We start from the raw sequence: 18866 nt of genomic DNA, 5'->3' as shown, positions 1-18866 counted from the left end.
CCCATCTATATCTGATTCCTTTCTCTTGTAACCATTTTGTGAGGGGCCTGCAGCTCTGTCTCCTGGAGAGTGTTAGTTTGGACAATTATTGGTATATTGTCACCTTTGATCCTTCAAAGTCCACCTCTCTGCGTTGCTTTGCCCTGATCCGCACCTCTGTCTTATCCTTGTACCTTGAAGAAATTGGCTACTACGGGAGCGAGGGCCGCTCCCGTAGGGTCTTCCCCCTCTGTGTGCTCTCTAGTTGCACCACTTTGCCTCATTCAGCTGCAAAAAGATGGTTGACGAGGGCCTGCACCTTCTCCTCCACTTGCTTTCTTTTTGTCCCTCTGATTGGAGAGGGTCTTTGGGGGCGCGTACCTTCCTTCGCAGGTGTTCTGACTTCTTCTGGGGTACCGGGGCTGCTCTGCGCCCGGTGTTGTAGTACGGCCCTGCACCTGCCCTCACTGACTGGCCAGGCCGATGGGCGAATCTCTGCTCTGGGACCGAGTTAGACTTCCTCGCTTTATTTGGGTTCTCTCCCCTCCTTCTGCTACTTATCGGTGTGCAGGCAGGCAGGAACTGCTTTCTCATCTCCTTCGTGCTGGAGGGAGCGTTAGCCGAAGTTTAGGCGGCCATGTTTCCCCACGTCCCCCTGGTGGACTCACCATTTTAATTTATTTTTAAATAAACTGTTACTGAGGGTTCCCAGCCTGAAGACTGGGAACATTCATACAGCATGTGAATCTATGTAAGCTACCAATGCTGTATACAGGAGTTCAATGTAAGTAACGTATTCCTTTTGGTGCGTGTGTCATTACTTCTTGTGCTTGTCCTCAGAGCCATGCAGCAAAGTTTCAAAGGAGGGTACCTTGATGTCATCAAGTTGCAGTAGCAGCACGAACAGTGGGGACTGGAACTGGGACCTCCCAAGTGACCCATCTGTACCATCCACGCCCTCACCCCCACTTTACACAGAGGTCAGAAAGACTGGTTCATCCTCCACCCAGTCAGATGATGGCATTGAGGACACAGATGTTGGCCATTTTCTTTTTGGGGACACCTTTCCCAGAAAGAGGAAGGTAAGTGAAGTATTTTTTGATGTATTTGTGGTGTCCGGACATTTCATCGACAACAATTGGTCGACAGGACATTTGGTCGATGTAATTTCGTCAAACCAAATGGTCCATTTTTTTTTTTTATTTTTTTAATTTATATTTTTACTTTTAAGGTTGTAGTTTAGAAAAAAAGGGGGTTGGGCCCCCCCCCCCCCGCCCAAAAAAAGGGTAAAAATAAAAATTCGACCATTTGGTTTTCGACGAAATTGGTTTGACCATTTGTCCAGTCGACCAATTTTTTTCGATGAAATGTCTGGTAACCGTATTTGTTTTGCTGTACATTAGTGGTGTGGTCGTTAAAAATAGCACTATACATTTGCTGCCCATGTAGCATCAAGATATAGGGGTTGGCCTTTCATGATTCTTTTGTGGGGTGCGTCATGTGAATCAGATTGTGAAGTCCTCATTTGCCGATTTTTAAACCAGGATTGTTTTTAGCCATCTTCTGAACTTCTAAAATCCTCCTGCCAAGAAAAGATCTCAAGGGCACTATATAGGGGCGCCTTCATAATGGAGGGAACTACAACCAAAATGTTCCTGTCTGTACTGCGTGGTACAGGCAGGTTTAGGGAGACTGCCCTTGGGCATCTGAGTAGCTGGACGTATTTGAAGTAATTCTTCAAATAGTCTGGTGCTGAACAATACACTAGATGTTTTACTTGATATGGGAAATGGCCCAAAATGTTGACCTCACAATTGCGACGGCCGAAATGCCCGACTTATTTTATTTTTTTAAACGCCCCCTTTACACCACATATATATGTGGAGGGGTATGGGATAGTATATTAATATGTGGGATTGCAGGGGGTAGGGGGGGTCTCCCCCTTATATCTATGTGGTGTAAAGGGGGTTTAATGGAGAAAAAAAAATCAGCATTTTCAGCCGTTGCAATTGTGTGTGGTCGCAGTGATCACATAGATCCCTTGATATGTAGACAGTATCGAGTCCTAAGAGCTGGCGTGGCGTTGCGTAGCCTGTTACTTTAGGGCCAAGATCATTTGGGGTGCTTGATTTTGTGCCATTTGGAGCTTGTGAAGAGTGTTTTTAGGAAATCTTGCATAGGTCCATTGCAATAGTCAAGGCATGTCATGACTACTTAAAGGGCAATGTCAATCAAGTTAGAGCTGCATAAAAGGGAAGGAGAGGAATCCCCCAAGCTTCTTCATGCGATAACGCGCTGACTTAATGACTGCATTCCTAACACACAACAAATTGTTCCCATAACCATATAAGATGACTAAGTTCTGTTTTTGACAATGCAATGCTTTTTTTATTAAATCAGTAAATATGTGCTCTGTATAGGAGAACTGTGTTACCTCCTTTCTGAAGCCACCTGTCAAATGGTTGCTACTTTGTAGCATTCCAGATGAGCCCTTACGAGCAAAGATTTGAGGACATCTTCAGCTTTATAAGCCTTTTTTGAGGGGATTGTGTCCTCCGACGTATTTCATATCTATGACAGTAATGTCCACAGCTGTGCTGCTTTGGACATTTTTTGGCAGAGGGCGTACTGTGTCGATGTCGTCGAGCCCATGTCCCTCGAGGGCCTCCGTCGAGGGTCGACGTCACCGGATGTTATATATAGGACGCACAACGCCCATAGCCTCAGGTCAGTTTTTTCCACAAACGTGTTTGCTTTGGAATCTCGGCGCGCTCGATTATTCTCTTTGAACAATGTCTTCATCTTCCTCTACTACCCCGAGGCCAGGCTTTAAGAAGTGTCGGGACTGCGGGTCGAAAATGTCCATCACGGACCTGCACGACATCTGCCTCTGGTGCCTCTGCGAAAGCCATGCCACCGACGACTGCGAGGACTGCCAGTCCCTGACGTCTAAGGCCTTGTGGGAGCGTAAGGGGAAATTAAAGGTAGGTAGGGGGTCCAAGCCCCGTAAATCGAAGTCCGCTGGGCTTTCGACCGATGACTCGAGGAACGACTATCCACGTCGTCGAAAATCCAGGGCTCAGTCTAGGAGTGGTTCCCGCCATTCCTCTGTCTTGTCAAGGCATTCTAGGAAGCACCGTCACCGGTCGCCTTCCCCGTCCTCATCGGAGGAGGACCTCGCCAGACGGTTGACTTGTCCCACCAAGTCTTCGTCGCCAGCCGAATGGGATTCATTCCGCCAGCAGATGTTAGCGATTTTTCAGTCGCAAGGCACAGTTCCGTCCACGCCTTTGAAAGAAGCTGGCAAGGAACGGGCTCGGTCCACCACTCGCACGCTTTTGGGCTCGGGAGGTCGGCGCGATCATCGGGAGCCGTCAAGGTTACCATCGGACAAGGGAGATCGCCATGGCTGTGCCAGGTCCCGGTCCTCGACGCCATCAAGACTGTCGAAACCTGTGAAGCCTTCGAAGAAGACGTCGACGCCATCGGCACCGTGTCTGTCGAAGGACTCTCTTGGGGCTCTGCCCTTGAAGAAGTCGTCGATGCCGTCTCGGTCGACGCCGATTCCCTCAACGGCATTTGTGGAGGATTTACCAGAGGTGCCCCTCAGGGCTGTGGAACCTCAGAGGAAGGCTCTCAGTAAGTCTGTTAGGCCTGTTTTTGAGCCCAGGTCTGGTCCTCTCCTAGATTGGATTTTTTCCAACCTTTGCAGGAGATTTCGGAGGTTGATACGCTGTCTGATCAGGAGTTGGGCTGGCCTTTGCATCCTGAAGTCCCTGATGACCTTTTGTCTGGGCATAGTCAGATGGAGGAACTCTGTCAATCATTGCATGACGCCAGTGGCCTTGACACCTCTCTGGAGGTGAGTTTGGCCGACCTGAACCTGGGGTGCATGCTGAATCTTCCTATCGGCGTCTCATGTCGAGGGTGACGGAGTACTTGTGGTGGTCTGGCCCCCAGTGGAGTTTGATCAGGAAGACTTGATGCATATCCTAGATCAGGATCCGTCCACTGACCCGGTGTTGCCGTTTCACATGGCTTTGCAAAAAAAGGTGGCGGCGGCTTGGACTGCTCCAGAGAGTCTGTCGGCAGTTAACAGGTTGTTCCTGAAAAAATACCGCCCATCCTGTAGTGACCCCTGCTACTTCTCATTGCACCCTACTCCGTAGAGTTTGGTGGTGCTGGTGGCTACGGCCACCTCGAAACAGGCTACGTACCCTACCATCCCTCCTGATAGGAACGACAAGCGCTTCGATGGTTGGGCGAAAAAGGTGTTTTCTGCTGGGAGTATGGCATTGAGGTCTGCCAACTCCACTTGTGCCCTGGCGAAGTTTACACACACTCTGTGGAACTGTGCGTCTTTGGCGGCTGAGCATATTCCCGAGGGGGAAGAAAGGGATGGCTTTCTGGCCCTCGTGCAAGATGACAAGGATGCTATGTGAGAATCCTTTCAGTCTGGTTTGGACACGGCAGACAGTGTCAGCTGGACCATGGCTGCGAGCACCGCGATACGCAGGTTTGCATAGTTGTGGAAGTCGGGGTTTGCCCGGATGTGCAATCCCGTCTTCGCAACATGCCCTTTGACAGCGTTCATTTGTTTGGCAGCAAGGCTGACGAGAGCCTTGAGAGGTTGCAGACCTCCAAAGCTGCAGCAAAGTCTTTGAGCGCTGTAGTACGTCAACCTCTGCCTTTTCGTCCTAGGGGACAGCAATGGAGGGGTGATTCCTTTCGGTACTACTCCTCTTTTGGTAGATCGAGAGGGGCCGCCAGTCAAAGGCGACAGCGAAAAAGTACCAGTGGTGGTCGGGGAACTCGTGGTGCCAAAGCCGTTCGGGCAGTTGCCTCTTTGCCTTCAGGTACTGCCGCAGCCGCTACATCTCAGTCATGAGGCCATCTCCCATGGTTCGCCGGTTGGGGGCAGGCTGGCGCTGCATCTCGGAGAATGGCGTGCCATTACTTCAGATGCGTGGGTTCTGGATACCATAGCCCACGGCTACTGCCTTCCCTTCCTTCAGCGGCCTCACAACAATCCACCGCGGAAGCTCTCTTTGAAGCGTCCGGATCCGCTCCTTGCGCAGGAAATCCTTTCCCTGCTGGAGAAAGGCACCATAGAACTGGTACCTGTGGGGGAGAGGAACAAGGGATGGTATTCTCCATGTTTTTTGATACCCCAAGAAAGACTGAGGGTTGAGACCCATCATGGACTTGCGTTGGTTGAACAAACTTCTCAGGAAGGACAAGTTCAAGATGGTTGCTCTTTCTCAGGTCCTCCAGGCCCTTCAACTTCAGGATTGGTTGGTGTCTCTCCACCTCAAGGATGCGTACTTTCATGTGCCGATTCATCCCAAGCACAGGAAGTACCTGAGGTTTGCAGTTGGTGACTCGCACTTTCAGTTTTGGGTCCTGCCATTCGGTTTGACCTCCGCCCCGAGGGTCTTCACCAAGCTCATGGTGGTGGTAGCGTACCTCAGGCGAGGGGGGATTCACGTCTACCCCTACCTCGACGACTGGCTGATCCGAGCGCGCTCTCCCGAGCAAGTGTTGGATCATCTCGGTCTCGCCTGCTGTACCCTCCCCAGGCTGGGCTTCTCCCTGAATTTCAAGAAGTCGCATTTGACACTTTCCCAACAGCTCCAGTACATCGAGTCTGTGCTGGACACGTCCCTGGGAAAGTGTTCGCCTCCCCAGGTCAGGGCTCATCACATTGTGCAGATGGTGGACAAGTTTCAAAGTGCCCAGTGTCTCCCGGCTTTCAACTTCTAAGGTTGCTAGGCCTCATGGCATCCTGCATCTTTCTGACTGCAGATGAGATCTCTGTAATGGGCTCTCAAACTGCAGTGGTCCAAGTTCTCGGGCAAGATGTCGGATCCCGTTCAGATTCCGATCTCGGTCACCCAGGATCTTCTGTGGTGGGCTGACAAAAGGAACCTACTGAAGGGGGAACCGTTTTGGCAACCATGGCCGGAGGTGACGATTGTGACGGATGCTTCCCTCACAGGATGGGGTGCTCATGCCAACGAGCTGACCATCAGCGGTCGTTGGTCTCCGTCGGAGTCCAGACTCCACATCAACCTGTTAGAGCTGAGAGCCATCAGGCTTGCCCTGAAGGCTATTCTGCCGACTGTACGGGGGAAAAGCGTTCTGATCATGACAGACAACACAGTGGCCTTGCATTACCTCAACAAAAAAAGGGGGGGCAGGGTCACTCCCGTTGTGCAGGGAGGCGATGCAGCTCTGGTTCCGGGCCATCGAACAAGGTCTTTCGATCTCGGCAGTTCATCTGGCCAGAGACGAAAATGCTGCGGCAGACACTGTGAGCAGGCAGAGCGCAGTCTCTCACGAGTGGGAGTTGGCTCAGGAAGTCCTTCTGGAGATCTTCGCCCTTGGGGAACCCCGCAAGTGGATCTCTTCGCCACCAGTGTCAACCGGAAGTGCGAGAGATTCTGCTCAAGGGAATTTCCTTCGAGAGGAGCCTTAGGAGACACGTTTGTGATGGATTGGCCATTCCCGCTGCTGTACGCGTTTCCTCCAGTCCCCGTCATTCCTCAAGTGTTGCAGAGGTTTGGGACCTGCATGATCCTTGTGGCTCCAGATTGGGCCAGGAGAGCATGGTACCTGGACCTTCTAGACTTGTCCATCTGCCCTCCACAACGTATTCCTTATCGAGAGGATCTGCTCTCGAGGGAGGGGGTCAGGTTCTCCATCCAGAGGTCAAGACTCTCAACCTTCACGCTTGGTATCTGAAAGGTTGAGATACAAAGATTGGGACCTCCCCGATGACATGATGGGGGTGCTTCTTTCGGCCAGGCGGCCAGCAACAAAGTCCCTGTAGCGTTGCCGTTGGCGTAAGTTCTGCGACTGTCGCAGGAGACAGAATGTTGATCCTTTCCAATGATCCATTCCTATGGTTTTGTCTTTTCTGCTTTCTTTAGCCGACAAGGGCCTTCAAGTGGGTACCATTAAAGGTTACCTGGCGGTGCTGTCCATATTTAAGCGCTCGTCTGAAGAGTGTTCTTACTTTACGATACCTTTTGATTTCGCAGTTTGTAAAAAGGCTGACTAATGTGTTTCCGGCCTCCCCTTTCCAGGTGCCGATTTGGGATTTGAATTTGGTTTTGAAGTTTCTGATGGGTGCTCCGTTTGAGCCCTTGCACTCTTGTCTTTTGAAACTGTTGTCTTTCAAGACAGTGTTTTTAGTGGCGGTCACTTCTGCTCGCAGAGTGAGTAAGTTGCAGGCACTTTCCGCCAAGCACCCTTTAATGTTTTCCCTAAGGACAGGGCTGTCCTTCGGGTGCGGCCTCTGTTCTGCCGAAGGTCGTGTCTTATTTTCATTTATGCCAGAAGGTAGTTCTTGGTGTTTTAACCTCCTCTGCATCCTGGCAAGGATGAGGAGAGGCTCCATAGGTTGGATCCTAGGAGAGCTCTGAGCTTTTACATTTCACGGTTGTCCCGGGTCAGAGTGGACGATCAGCTCCTTATCGGTTATGCTGGACACCGGTTGGGCCACGCTGTTACCAAATAGACCTTCTCCATGTGGATTATCCTCACTATTACCGAGTGTTACCGTTTGGCGGGTAAGGACCCTCCGGTAGGATTACATGCTCACTCTACTAGGGGCGTGGCTACCTCCACTGCCCTTCAGAGGGGTGTTCCTATTCGGAATATTTGTGAAGCAGCCACATGGGATTCTTTACATACTTTTGTCAAGTATTACGCCCTGGATTCAATCCACGGGCAGGATTTGGCCTTTGGTAAGGCGGTTCTTTATTCCGCCATTTGATTGGGTATTCTAAATTAGTCTGGTACTGCTTTGGGAGTTGGTCATAGATGTGGAATACGTCGGAGGACACAATCCCCTCGAAGAACAAGTTACTTACCATATCTGGTAACGTTCTTTCGATGGGATGTTCCTCCGATGTATTCCACATCGCCCTCCCAACCTGCCCCTCTGGAGAATTTCCTATGCGATTGCAGTTTACATTTCCGCAAGGCTATCTGCAGTCAGGCTGGCAGGAGATTGGTGCCACACGTTCTGGGAAAAAACTACAACTGAGGCTACGGGCGTTGTGTGTCCTATATATAACATCCGGTGATGTCGACCCTCGACGGAGGCCCTCGAGGGACATGGGATCGACGACATCAACACAGGAGGCTCTCTACCGAAAATCTTCCGAAGCAGCACAGCTGTGGACATTACTGTCAAAGATATGGAATACGTCGGAGGAACATCCCATCGGAACATCCCATCGAAAGAATGTTACCAGATATGGTAAGTAACTTGTTCTTCTTCTGCCAAAATATGTTTCCACAGACCGGATTTGATGCCAATTGCTGACTACTTCTGCTCAATGTTAAAACTATTTTTTGAGCTAGTAAGGATGTGTTTTCATGGAATTTCTTTAGGGGCCGGTGGTTGGGTGCCCCTCATTCTTCCTTCAGGAAAAATGACTACATCTTTTGATAGATTTTTCAAATCTGCCTCCTAAGATGGAAAACATCTAAAAGAGGGAATACTGGCTATATTGTCTTCCATTGATGAGCACCTAATTTGTACAAAAATGCCATATAAGGAAGTGAACGATATGTATGGCATCTGATTGAGAGACCTCCATCAAGCCTCCTCTGAGCACTTAGGCATCCTGATCCTTCCAATGAGCCACAGTCTCACAAGAAAGTGGGATTTTTCAAATTACCCATTTTATTTTATTTTTGGATATACTTTACCCAAACAAATTCAAAATCTTAAGGTTCACAAATCTTCAGTGCAATTTATTTGAAACAATAACAGTCTCCTTTTAAATGCGGCTGTGCGTTATATGCCAGTGGAAAAGCGAGGAACAATACTTCTCCACTTTCATTTAACGTGCCATCCCATTTTGGGGCAGACACTCTGCAAATAGTGGCACGTAGTGGAGATAAGATCTCCAACGTGCAGTCCACTCATTTGTGTGTTCCGTATGCTTTCATGAAAATCTTACGCAAGTGCATGAGACACACTAACGAATGGACTGCACGGACATCTACTCCTTTTGGATCCTCTTCTCAGGTGGCCAGGGAAAGGCCATCGCTTTTGGATCCTGACTCTGGGGGTGGAGATGCGAGGGAGGATCACCTGAGTGGAGGGTCCTTGGGGATTGAGGGAGGATGTCTGCAGGCAAGAAACGGTATCCCCCATTTCCATTCCATGATGAACCTTCAGTCCCAGCCGCAGTTATGGGGTATTGCTACCCCTTTTCCTCTTCCAGGGACAATACAAGAAGACATCATCAATACAGGAATAGTAGGAAAAGAGCTAGGAAGAAGTCCTCCACCGATGAGACATGAGGCCTCATTAGTAGTTTGTCAGTTGCGAAACCTGCTTGCTGTGGCCGCTGTACCCGACCGGTGTGACCCTGCCGGGCACTACTGCCACGGTAGGCAGACCGGTCACAGAAGCACCGGCACCATTAGCAACGGTGCCGGTGCTTCCTTGTACCCACTCCCATAGAGTCCTATGTGACTCTATGGGAATGGGGACACATTTTACTGATGCCTGACTTCCCGGGCCGGCATAGGTGTAATCTCCCGGTGGCACTGGAAAGTCAGGTGCCGGTAAAATATTATGGGTCCGGCGGCAGCCAGCTGGTAGCACCTGCAGGGTTACCGCTGGACCCGTAATGAGGCCCATGGTGTTGCCCTTTTCTGGTGAGAACCAAACTTACCCCCGCCACGTCCCCCCATCCCAACCCTGCATTCATAGGCTGTTGTAAACATAGTACTGGGACAAGGAAGAGACTACTAAGAGTAGTGCACACTAACCTAATTTCACCACTTTGGAACTGAGACGAGGAAGTGGCCTGAGAGGTGTTGTGAGAGTCCGGCATGTCCCAATAATTATGGTTGGGCAATTGAAACTGAGGGTGAATGGCTGCAGGTCTGTTAAAGGAGTCAGAAGCAGCAACAAAGGGAACTAGGTGGGCCGTGAATCGCGGTCATTCGCGGTGGAGCAGGCAGAATATGGGCCGGTGAAAAGGACGCCGACAGTAAGGAGACCATTGTGGGCCGCTATAGGGTCTGGAGCTGTGCAATGCCCATTGCCTTCTGTTCCCCGTTGGGAGTGGGGAACACAGACGCTGCCAACCATTGCAGGAAGAGCTGGAGAGAGCAAGCGGGAGTGAGAAAGGAGCGATCGGGAACCCAGGAGCAAAGCCAGAGCACCCAGAGGAGCGGCCCGCACACCTTTGAGTGATGGGGAAGGTTCACTCGGGCCGGGGTGCTCCAGGGGCATGGTATGGGTTACAGCGAATGCCGATCAAGCAAGAACACATGATAAAAGGGATTGGAGACCAGAGAGTGAACTATTGAATACTGTACATATTGCCAAGCACGTAACAAGGTTTTGGGTCCAGAATATGAACTATCGAATACCTAACAAGTTGAAAAACACTTAATAAGTTTTGAATGTGGCACTGACGAAAGCAGAAAGTGATGAATATTTGCGAACAAAATGTATTTAAATATACAGCATTTGCAAACCAAGTGAAGGGTGAGAAACGAACACTATTGGATAGTGTGAAAGCAAGGTGGTAACCAGAAGAAATACCACAAAGGAAAGTGTGTGAAAGTTGCATGTTGATCAAGGCAAGAAGTCATTAAAGTGAATCAGAAGAATAAGTGGACTTAGAACACCGACTCAGTAAGGAATCCTGTGTTGTCAAGGAAGTCCTATGAGATAGAATGTGACCTGGGATGGGTGGACCATGTGGCCCTACAGCTGTGCCTAGACCGGGAAACCCTTCCTTGGAGCAAACCAAGAGAAGTCAAGAGGCTGAGATTGGTCGGCCTGAAGTTGTTCAAATGCTAGAATGAAAAGGCAAACGGCATAAGTTGATTTGACTGTGAATTTGATGCCTGAAGGGCTGTCTACTTGGGGGAATGGAACCCCAAGGCCATTTTGTGGAACTGTGTTGAACTTGTGGAAGGGAACCCGCAGCAAGCCTGGAGCTGGAAGAAGCTCAGAACTTTAGTTTGAACACTGTTTCTTTGGTTGATGACATCCCTACACATTGCTTATCTTTAGTCATGAGGGCAAGTTTAAATTTTGGACACAGACAGACTTTTAATTTGAACTAACTGACTCTGACTATCCTTAGTTTATTTAGGTTGCACCATCCTAACATTTGAGTTAATAAAGACTTTTTATTTGAACTTTGAATCTGTTGTCTGTGTCTTGCTTCATGATGCCTTCACAGCCCCTAGTCCACCTGGGATTTTCATGCAGGCATACTACAAATGGATTCCTGGGTTTGCCTCACTTTTACTCTGACCTTCTGCCCTCAGCCTCATGGAGGTTAAAATTCCATGCAGCGGACCCAACCTCACGCAAGTGCTAACATTAGTGGTCCTCTGCATGCAGTTCTAATTTGTCTTTTTTTTCTTTCATAAAATGAGCCTGCAAGTACATTTAAACCACAAAGATGTAGAGAAACACTGTTGGAATGAGTGGTGTATTTTATGTCTGTCCAGTTGGGAGGATTGAGTTCAGAATACATGTCACCCATGCACAAACTATTATCTTTACAGCAAGGCAAGGTTATCTAGATCTGTGCCATTTACCCCAGATCTTGGTGTATTTTTGATGACAGTCTGTAACTCTGTACCTGATCCAAATGCAACTCTGTACCTGATCCAAATGCATGAATCTATTCAATCCTTCCTTCCACATTGATTCCTGTGGAGCATTGCTCATAACCTGTTTATATGTATTCCTATCCAGTTGGCTATTATATCTGCAAATGTCAACCTCCCCAGTACTCAACACCATTAGCTTAGGGTCCAGAGCGCTCTTGATATTCCTGTGCATCATTTCTCAGTATGGCACTATCCAGGTGCACTCCACTCCGCGTATAGGAGGTAAAGCACAGATCCATATAATTACTGATCCCAACCTTGTCTGGTGGCCTGACCACTTTGTGTAGAAATGCCCAGAACAATATGCTATTCGACCACTTGAATTCTATAAGCCTGAAACTGCTAGATATCCCCACTTCGAATGGATTGTTTCCTCCCACGTATTCCTCATCTTTGATATACTCGGATATCCTGCTTACAGCTCTGAAACTTTCCACAGCAGAGGACGCTGTGTGTTGTCGCTGAGTTCGTGTCCCTTGACGCCCTGCATCCGTCTTGAGTATTGCGATGTTTGGACGCGGTCGCTGGTCGCTGTGACATCGTTGGCGCCGTGTTTTGGGTTTACATATTGGTCCTCGAAAGATGGCGTTGGCTCTCCTACGCAGCGGTGCATGCATCTCTAAGGTACCGACAGGATTGACTCCGCCCTCTGTTCCAATGGCAGTTCTTCAGGGGCTGCGGCCAGAGCAACAGTGCGTTGCTACTCTCCTAGTAGCCACGCTACGTGAGTTTGCTACTAACATTAGACTATAGATCTTCGTTAGCATAGTGCATCCTACCTCTTTCACCTATCGCTATTTTCTGTCTGATTCTTTTCATTTCGAGGCTCCCCATCGGCTTCCGGCTCATACAGTTATTAACATCGGAATACATATAGTCCCTTGAATTACATTACTGATCCCCATCCTCTGATAACGTTCATTTCTTTCCCAAACCATGCACACACTTACCCATCTCTGTCTCGCCCATAGCGCGTACCCTGCATGCTTAATTTACGGACTACACTTACCAGCAGCCTTCGCTCCTGTCCGTCCGTCTCCCCCAACACGGTCCCCTTCGATGTGTTATAACAGCACTTGATACAGAGTAGGTTTATATTCCTTCTATCTCGCTCTGTTTCCTTCCTTACTCCTTCAGACTTACCCTGACCTCTGGCCCCATATCACCCACCATTAGGGCATTATTATTGGAAGCTGTCGAACCATTACCCTTCCGTCGGAAACACCTGACGGATGAATACTGAAGCAGGGTAAATTATCAGATCGTTTACTTAAGGCAATAGTGAAACCAAAACCCCCACTTATCGTGTATCTTTCATTCCAGTGAAGAAAAGCCGAGCTGAAGGGAATTCACCCGGGATTTCGGACTACAAACCGGACATCCCAAATCTTCACTCTAAAGCCACACAGGGTTTACTCCCCCACACAGGGTGTTCTCCTCCACCCAGGGTTTTCTCCCCCATCTTGGCTGCTTGTATTGTGTATACGGAAAGGCATCTTTGCATCAAAATATTAAAAGTATGATGTCAGCATCAGTATAAACGTCACGCACCATGCCCGTTGCCTCAGTTCTGTTTTTCCGCACAACCTGCTTGAAACGCTTCACTCGCCTCATCGATCATTCTTTACTACGCACTTAGAAATTGTCAAATGCCTTTGTCTACCCTGAGAATGGGATTCAAGAGATGTGCCGATTGCAGTTCTAAAATGTCTTTAACAGATCTGCATCGAGTATGTATTTGGTGCTTTGGAACGGGCCACGAAGTCGATACCTGTGGCTCTTGCCAATCAATGACAGTAAAGGCCTTAAAAGAGAGGAAGTGGAAACTCCTCATGGGTAGGCCTTTCCCCAAATCTGCTTCCACCACTCAGTCAAAGGTTAAACCGTTTGAAGACAAGAGTTCGAGAGAAGTTTCTCATCACTGGTCCACGAGACACAGCAATCATGCAAAGCCTTCCTGGTTGAGGTCTCGTCACTCTTTGTTGTCCTCAAGGAAATCCAGAAAGCCGTCATTGTTCTCGATCGACCTCTTTGGATTCCAAGCCTGATGGAAAACGAGTAAGCTTCCCCAGTAAAATTGCTGCTAAAGCCGAGTTAGAGAAATTCCGACTAAAAATGCTGGAGGTAATTGCGAAAGCGGCGCACCTACCCCTTCGAAGAAGTCGAAAGAGACTTCCGACCCGATGGTGTCGACAAAAACAGTTTGCGCACCCAAGTCGCCGGACAGGAAGGCCTTGTAGGCCCCTCAAGCGCCACTTGTGGTTTCGACACCTCGAGAAAAGATGCTCTCTCCATTCCAGCCTGTCCCTTTGAAGGTGTTGACGTCGAGTCCATCGCCGTCGAAACCTTCGACATATTCTTTGAGCTAGTTCAAGGTTTTTAAACCGCAGACAAAGAGACTTCTAAGAGGAAGAGGAAGAAGAGGAAAGCCCTGTGTTTGGTTTGGCCTGGATTACGGCACTCCTGGTGTCCCAGAAGAGCTAATTTCTGAAGAATCTAAAATGAGGGACCTGGTAGACACACTTACAGATGCTAGTGGACTTGACACTTCCCTTGAAATTCAATTCTGCACACCGGAGGCATCTGGCCATGGGGATGCATCATTCAGATCAGTGCTGTCATAGATTATTTGTGCTGGGGTAGATCTGCTGTGGAGTATGAACAAGACGACCTAACAGACATACTGGATAAGGGAACTGTTATGTTGATGTCTTTTCTATTATATGTTAATGTGTTATCTAATTTCCATTCCTTGTTCTACTGATGGAATCCTAGATATTGATGACATCAGAGCAATCCACCGCCATCCCCTTCCAAATATGGGAGAACTTCTGTCTAGGATAGGAAATGCCAAATTGGATATGGCGAGCGCCTATCATCAGATTAACCTTGATGCCGAGTCACGAAAGCTGACGGCTTTTATCACATACGAAGGCATTTACCAGTTTCGGCGCATGCCTTTCGGATTAATATCAGCTTCATCAGTTTTCCAAAAAGTCATGGATGGATTATTCAAAGGTATTAACAATGTTTGGTGCTTCCAGGATGATGTGTTGGTTTGTGGCAGTACTGAAGAAGATTTAAAAAGGAAACTCCATAAGGTTTTAGAAATTTTCAGAACATGAGGTATTACCCTACGAAGTGAGAAATGTGTCTTTTCTACTCAAGTAGTAGAGTATTTAGGACACGAAATATCGGAGGAAGGTTTAAGGCCCAAAAAAAGTGTTGGTAGATGGAATTAAAAGAATGGAGTCTCCAAAGAATAAGGCAGAGTTACGTTCATTTTTGGGGACAATAGACTTTTACCATCGTTTCATTGAAAAATATGCGGATAAGGTTACCTTGCTGAGAGCATTGTTGAGAAAAGGAGTGGAATTTGTTTGGAATGCAGAGTGTGAAAAGGAATTTGTTGAGATTAAGTCTGAGATTGATATGGCAAAACCCTTAGCCATGTATGATACTAAAAAAAGGACAATCTTGTCTGTTGATGCGAGTGAAACTGGTATTGGAGTGGTTATGTCGCAAGTGGGAATGGATGGTGCAGAATCTGTGGTGTTACATGCCTCGCGCATGTTGAGAGGTCCTGAATTGAACTACTCGGTTTTGGAAAAAGAGGCTTTGGCATGCCATTGGGGTATAGAAAAACTGAAAAACTTTGTGTGGGGTCAGGAATTTGTGTTAAGGACAGACCACAAGACACTGAAGGCTATATTTTAAAGCAAATTTTTGGACAAAGTTTCAAGGAGAGTTGCCTGTTGGGTGACAAGATTGCAATGTCACAAGTTCAACATTGAAGTGGTAGCCAGTAAGGACAATGTGCAGGCCGACCATGCATCTAGAGTAAGGATTAGTGATGAGGAAGATGAGAAGGAGTCTGTTGAAGTTGAAAGAATGGTATTTGCTACGGTGGAAGGTGTACTTCACAAAGAAGAATGGGTTGAAGCATTGTTGTCTGATGAAATGTGGAGGCGGATAACCAATTTTATCAAGGCTGGTTGGCCAGAGAAAAGATTATCTGGAGAAGAGCAGACTTTGTGGGAGGTGAGAGAGGAATTATATGTGAAGAATGGTCTAATATATCGATGGGATAAGCTTGTTGTTCCAGTATGTTTTAGAAAAAAACTAATTGCTATTGCTCATCAAAGCCATATTGGTACGTATAAAACCAGGGGAGTGATTAAGGCTGATTATTGGTGGCCGGGTATGGACCGCGAGATTGAGAAAACAGTGGGAGGATGTGTAGACTGCATAAAGTCAGGGAAGAGCATATCTGCTGTAGGGCAACCTGTGAAAGGAGTTGAAGGTCCTAAGGGTGTGTGGCAAGACCTTGCCATGGATATCTTAGGCCCAGTGGATATGGGCAGAGGTCGTGGTAGGTTTGTGTTGGCCATAGTAGATATGTTTTCAAGGTGGACGGAGTTCAAAATATTGAGAGAAGTCACGGGTCAATCTATTGTAGCATTTCAGGAAGAGATATTTGAGAGAGAGGGCTTGCCAAGGAGTGTGTTGACGGCCAACAGTCCACAGTTTATTGGAGGTTTCTTTCAAGAGTACATGTACAGATGTGGAATCCAGCATAAAAAGACTGCATTGTATTACCCCCAAGCCAATGGTATGATTGAGAGGGTCAACCGCTGTATAATGGAAGGTATTAGGAATGCCAATGCGTGTGGGTTGGACAGGAAAGTTGCGGTAAAGGAATGAATGTATGCATTGCGGATGGCTCCTAATGCCGAAACAATAGTGAGTCCATTTGAATTAATGAGAGGACAGAGGAGTAACACGATGTTATCCCCAGCTTGGTTAGGCCGGGCCAGAGAAATGGATGAGGTGGTGGATGAAGTGAAAAGGAATATGGATGAACGAAAGAGGAAGTGTGCTGAGAAAGTTAATGAAAAATTTCCAAGAAAGAAGACTATAGTTGAAGTGGGCGATCTAGTTAGAATAAGGAAAGCTGTTATAAAGAAAAAGGGTGATCCGTTGTATTCGGATCCGGTTAAGGTTGTACAAGTTTTTGACCGTTCCGTGAAATTGGAGAGTGGACAGGTCTGGAGCCTGTCAAGGGTTGCAAAGGTGAGGAGGTAAAATTGCTGGGCAAACAGACGCCTTTTTTCTCTATATAATGTCATCGTTCGAATTACATGTATTATAAATTGTTTTGTGTAAATAGAAATTTGGTGTTCAGATAAGGGAGGGGGGTGTGTTATGTTGATGTCTTTTCTATTATATGTTAATGTGTTATCTGATTTCCATTCCTTGTTCTACTGATGGAATCCTAGCTATTGATGACATCAGAGCAATCCTGAGCTTTGTGTTAGAATGTTATTCTTTGAGGAGTCAGTCTACTTGTGCAGATGGTTGGGGGGTCTCTACTACCCAGCTTATCCCTACAAGCAATAAACCATTTGTTCAACTTGTTGTGCCCAGTTTATTGCTTTACAGGAACGCTTGAGGATCCCATACTCCCATTCCGTACAGCAGTCAAGAGTTGAGTGCTGGAGAATTGGAGAAAGCCAGACTCAACCCGTGCAGTCAATAAAGACAAAAATATAGGCCTGCCTCCATTGACCTAGAGTTTCTTTCTAAACACTCAAGCCCGGAAAGCTCTGATCTGCTTCCAAAAAAGCAACCTGCAATTCCACCAGACAGAGACGATAAGGGTGGGCACCCTGGGGAAAATAGTCTTCTCAGCTGGGAGCATGGCTCTCAAGGTGGTCAACGCCACCTGTGCGTTAACCAAGTTCACTTAAACCATTTGGGAAGTGATTGCTATTGCGGCACAACATGTCCCTGAACGGGAGGAGAGTGAGGGCTTTCTGAACCTCATACAAAATGGGAAAGATGCCATGTGCCAGTCATTACAATTGAGCTTCTACATAGCAGACTTTGAGTCGCTGCATGGCTGCCGTTGCTGTTCCCAGACGATTTGCCTGGCTGAGAAGGTCGGGCTTTGCACCTGATGTACAGTCCAGATATTTGGACATGCCCTTCGAGGGATCACAGCTGCTGGGATCCAAGGCAGGTGAAAGCCTAGAGATGCTGCAGTCCTCTAAGGCAGCTGCAAAATCTCTGTGCTGCAATTAGACGCCCACTGCCTTGTCTTCCTCTCAAGGTTGGAGGGGTCAGCCATTTTGTTTTTATTCCTCTGTCGGAAGAACGAGATCTGTTTTCTCAGAGGGAGCAAAGGAGACAACCTTGTGGTTCCCGAGGATGTGGAGGCAGAGGTACAAACAAACGATGTTATTGTTATTTTCCTCTTTCAGATTATCGCAACTATTCAAGTTTTTAGGTGATTTGCTATTCACCTCAGATCCCGCTCAGATCCTTTCACCACAATGTTCGTACATTATTTATGCATCTAATTCATCGTAGGTTACTCTTTCTCGGGTGACCCACGGTTCACCCCGAATCCCCCTCATTCGGGCTCAGATCACGGATCCCCCTTGGTTGGGCTCAGATTCCTTTTAACACAATGTTCATAACTTTACACAAACTTGCTTTACCCAAAAAGCTTTTAGCTGATGTCCCTCTGCCGGGCTCGTACCAACTTCCTTTACGATTTCATCAACTATCGAATGTGCACAAGGTTTTGCTGGACCTGTTACTGGAACCCTTCGATTGCACAATTCTCTATCACTCTTCACATTTGCCACCTTTCAGCTGGATACCTAACAGAGACTTCCGAATGAGCACCTACTTGGTGCCGGACCACTCTGTCTACGGTATCGTATCTTGGCTTCAAAGTTCAATCACTCTTCCGCTGATTAATTGTGTTTGTGTCGCTTGCCACATATGCTTCATAGACTGTTCTCTTCAGTATTGATTATAAAATGTTGCCGCTTGCAACCTTGGCTTCACCGCAGACCGGTCTGGTATCTGTCTCCCCAATTTACCGGCTGTGCTGACTTCACTGGTGAGGCTTTGTTGTAGGAGCCAAGGACAGTACCACCGCGGCAAATGATTCTCCCTGCCTTGATTATCGACGCGGGAGAGCCCTGGGTACCTCTGACACACAATGCAGCTTTCTTCATCCCTGATTCCTGGTCTTACGTTTCCTATTCGCAAAGGTTCCTGAAAGTAACGGCCTTTCATTGAAAAGGTCAAAGGCACTTCCCTCCTTGCAGTGCTCTTCAGTTTTGCCGTCTTCAGCCTTGTGTTGAATTGCCGTTTTGGAACCGCTGCTTCCTCATGAGCTTTGCCTTGCTAAGAGTGTGCTT

The 18866-nt window shown here is 47.8% G+C and overlaps 1 protein-coding gene across 2 annotated transcripts in view; it reads left to right on the top strand.

The window, feature by feature from the left end:
* The window catches only part of SLC2A4RG (SLC2A4 regulator), a 403131-nt gene that overhangs the window by 143749 nt on the left and 240516 nt on the right, over positions 1-18866 (top strand). For both annotated transcript variants that reach the window (XM_069650877.1, XM_069650878.1), the window contains exon 4: positions 820-1061. In XM_069650877.1, coding sequence (XP_069506978.1) covers positions 820-1061 — 242 coding nt within the window. The remainder of the gene's footprint in view (positions 1-819; positions 1062-18866) is intronic.

This window comes from Ambystoma mexicanum, chromosome 3p (genome assembly GCF_040938575.1).
Source record: "Ambystoma mexicanum isolate Mex_15411 chromosome 3p, UKY_AmexF1_1, whole genome shotgun sequence".
Taxonomy (NCBI): domain Eukaryota; kingdom Metazoa; phylum Chordata; class Amphibia; order Caudata; family Ambystomatidae; genus Ambystoma; species Ambystoma mexicanum.
This window is presented reverse-complemented; position numbering and strand designations above follow the sequence as displayed.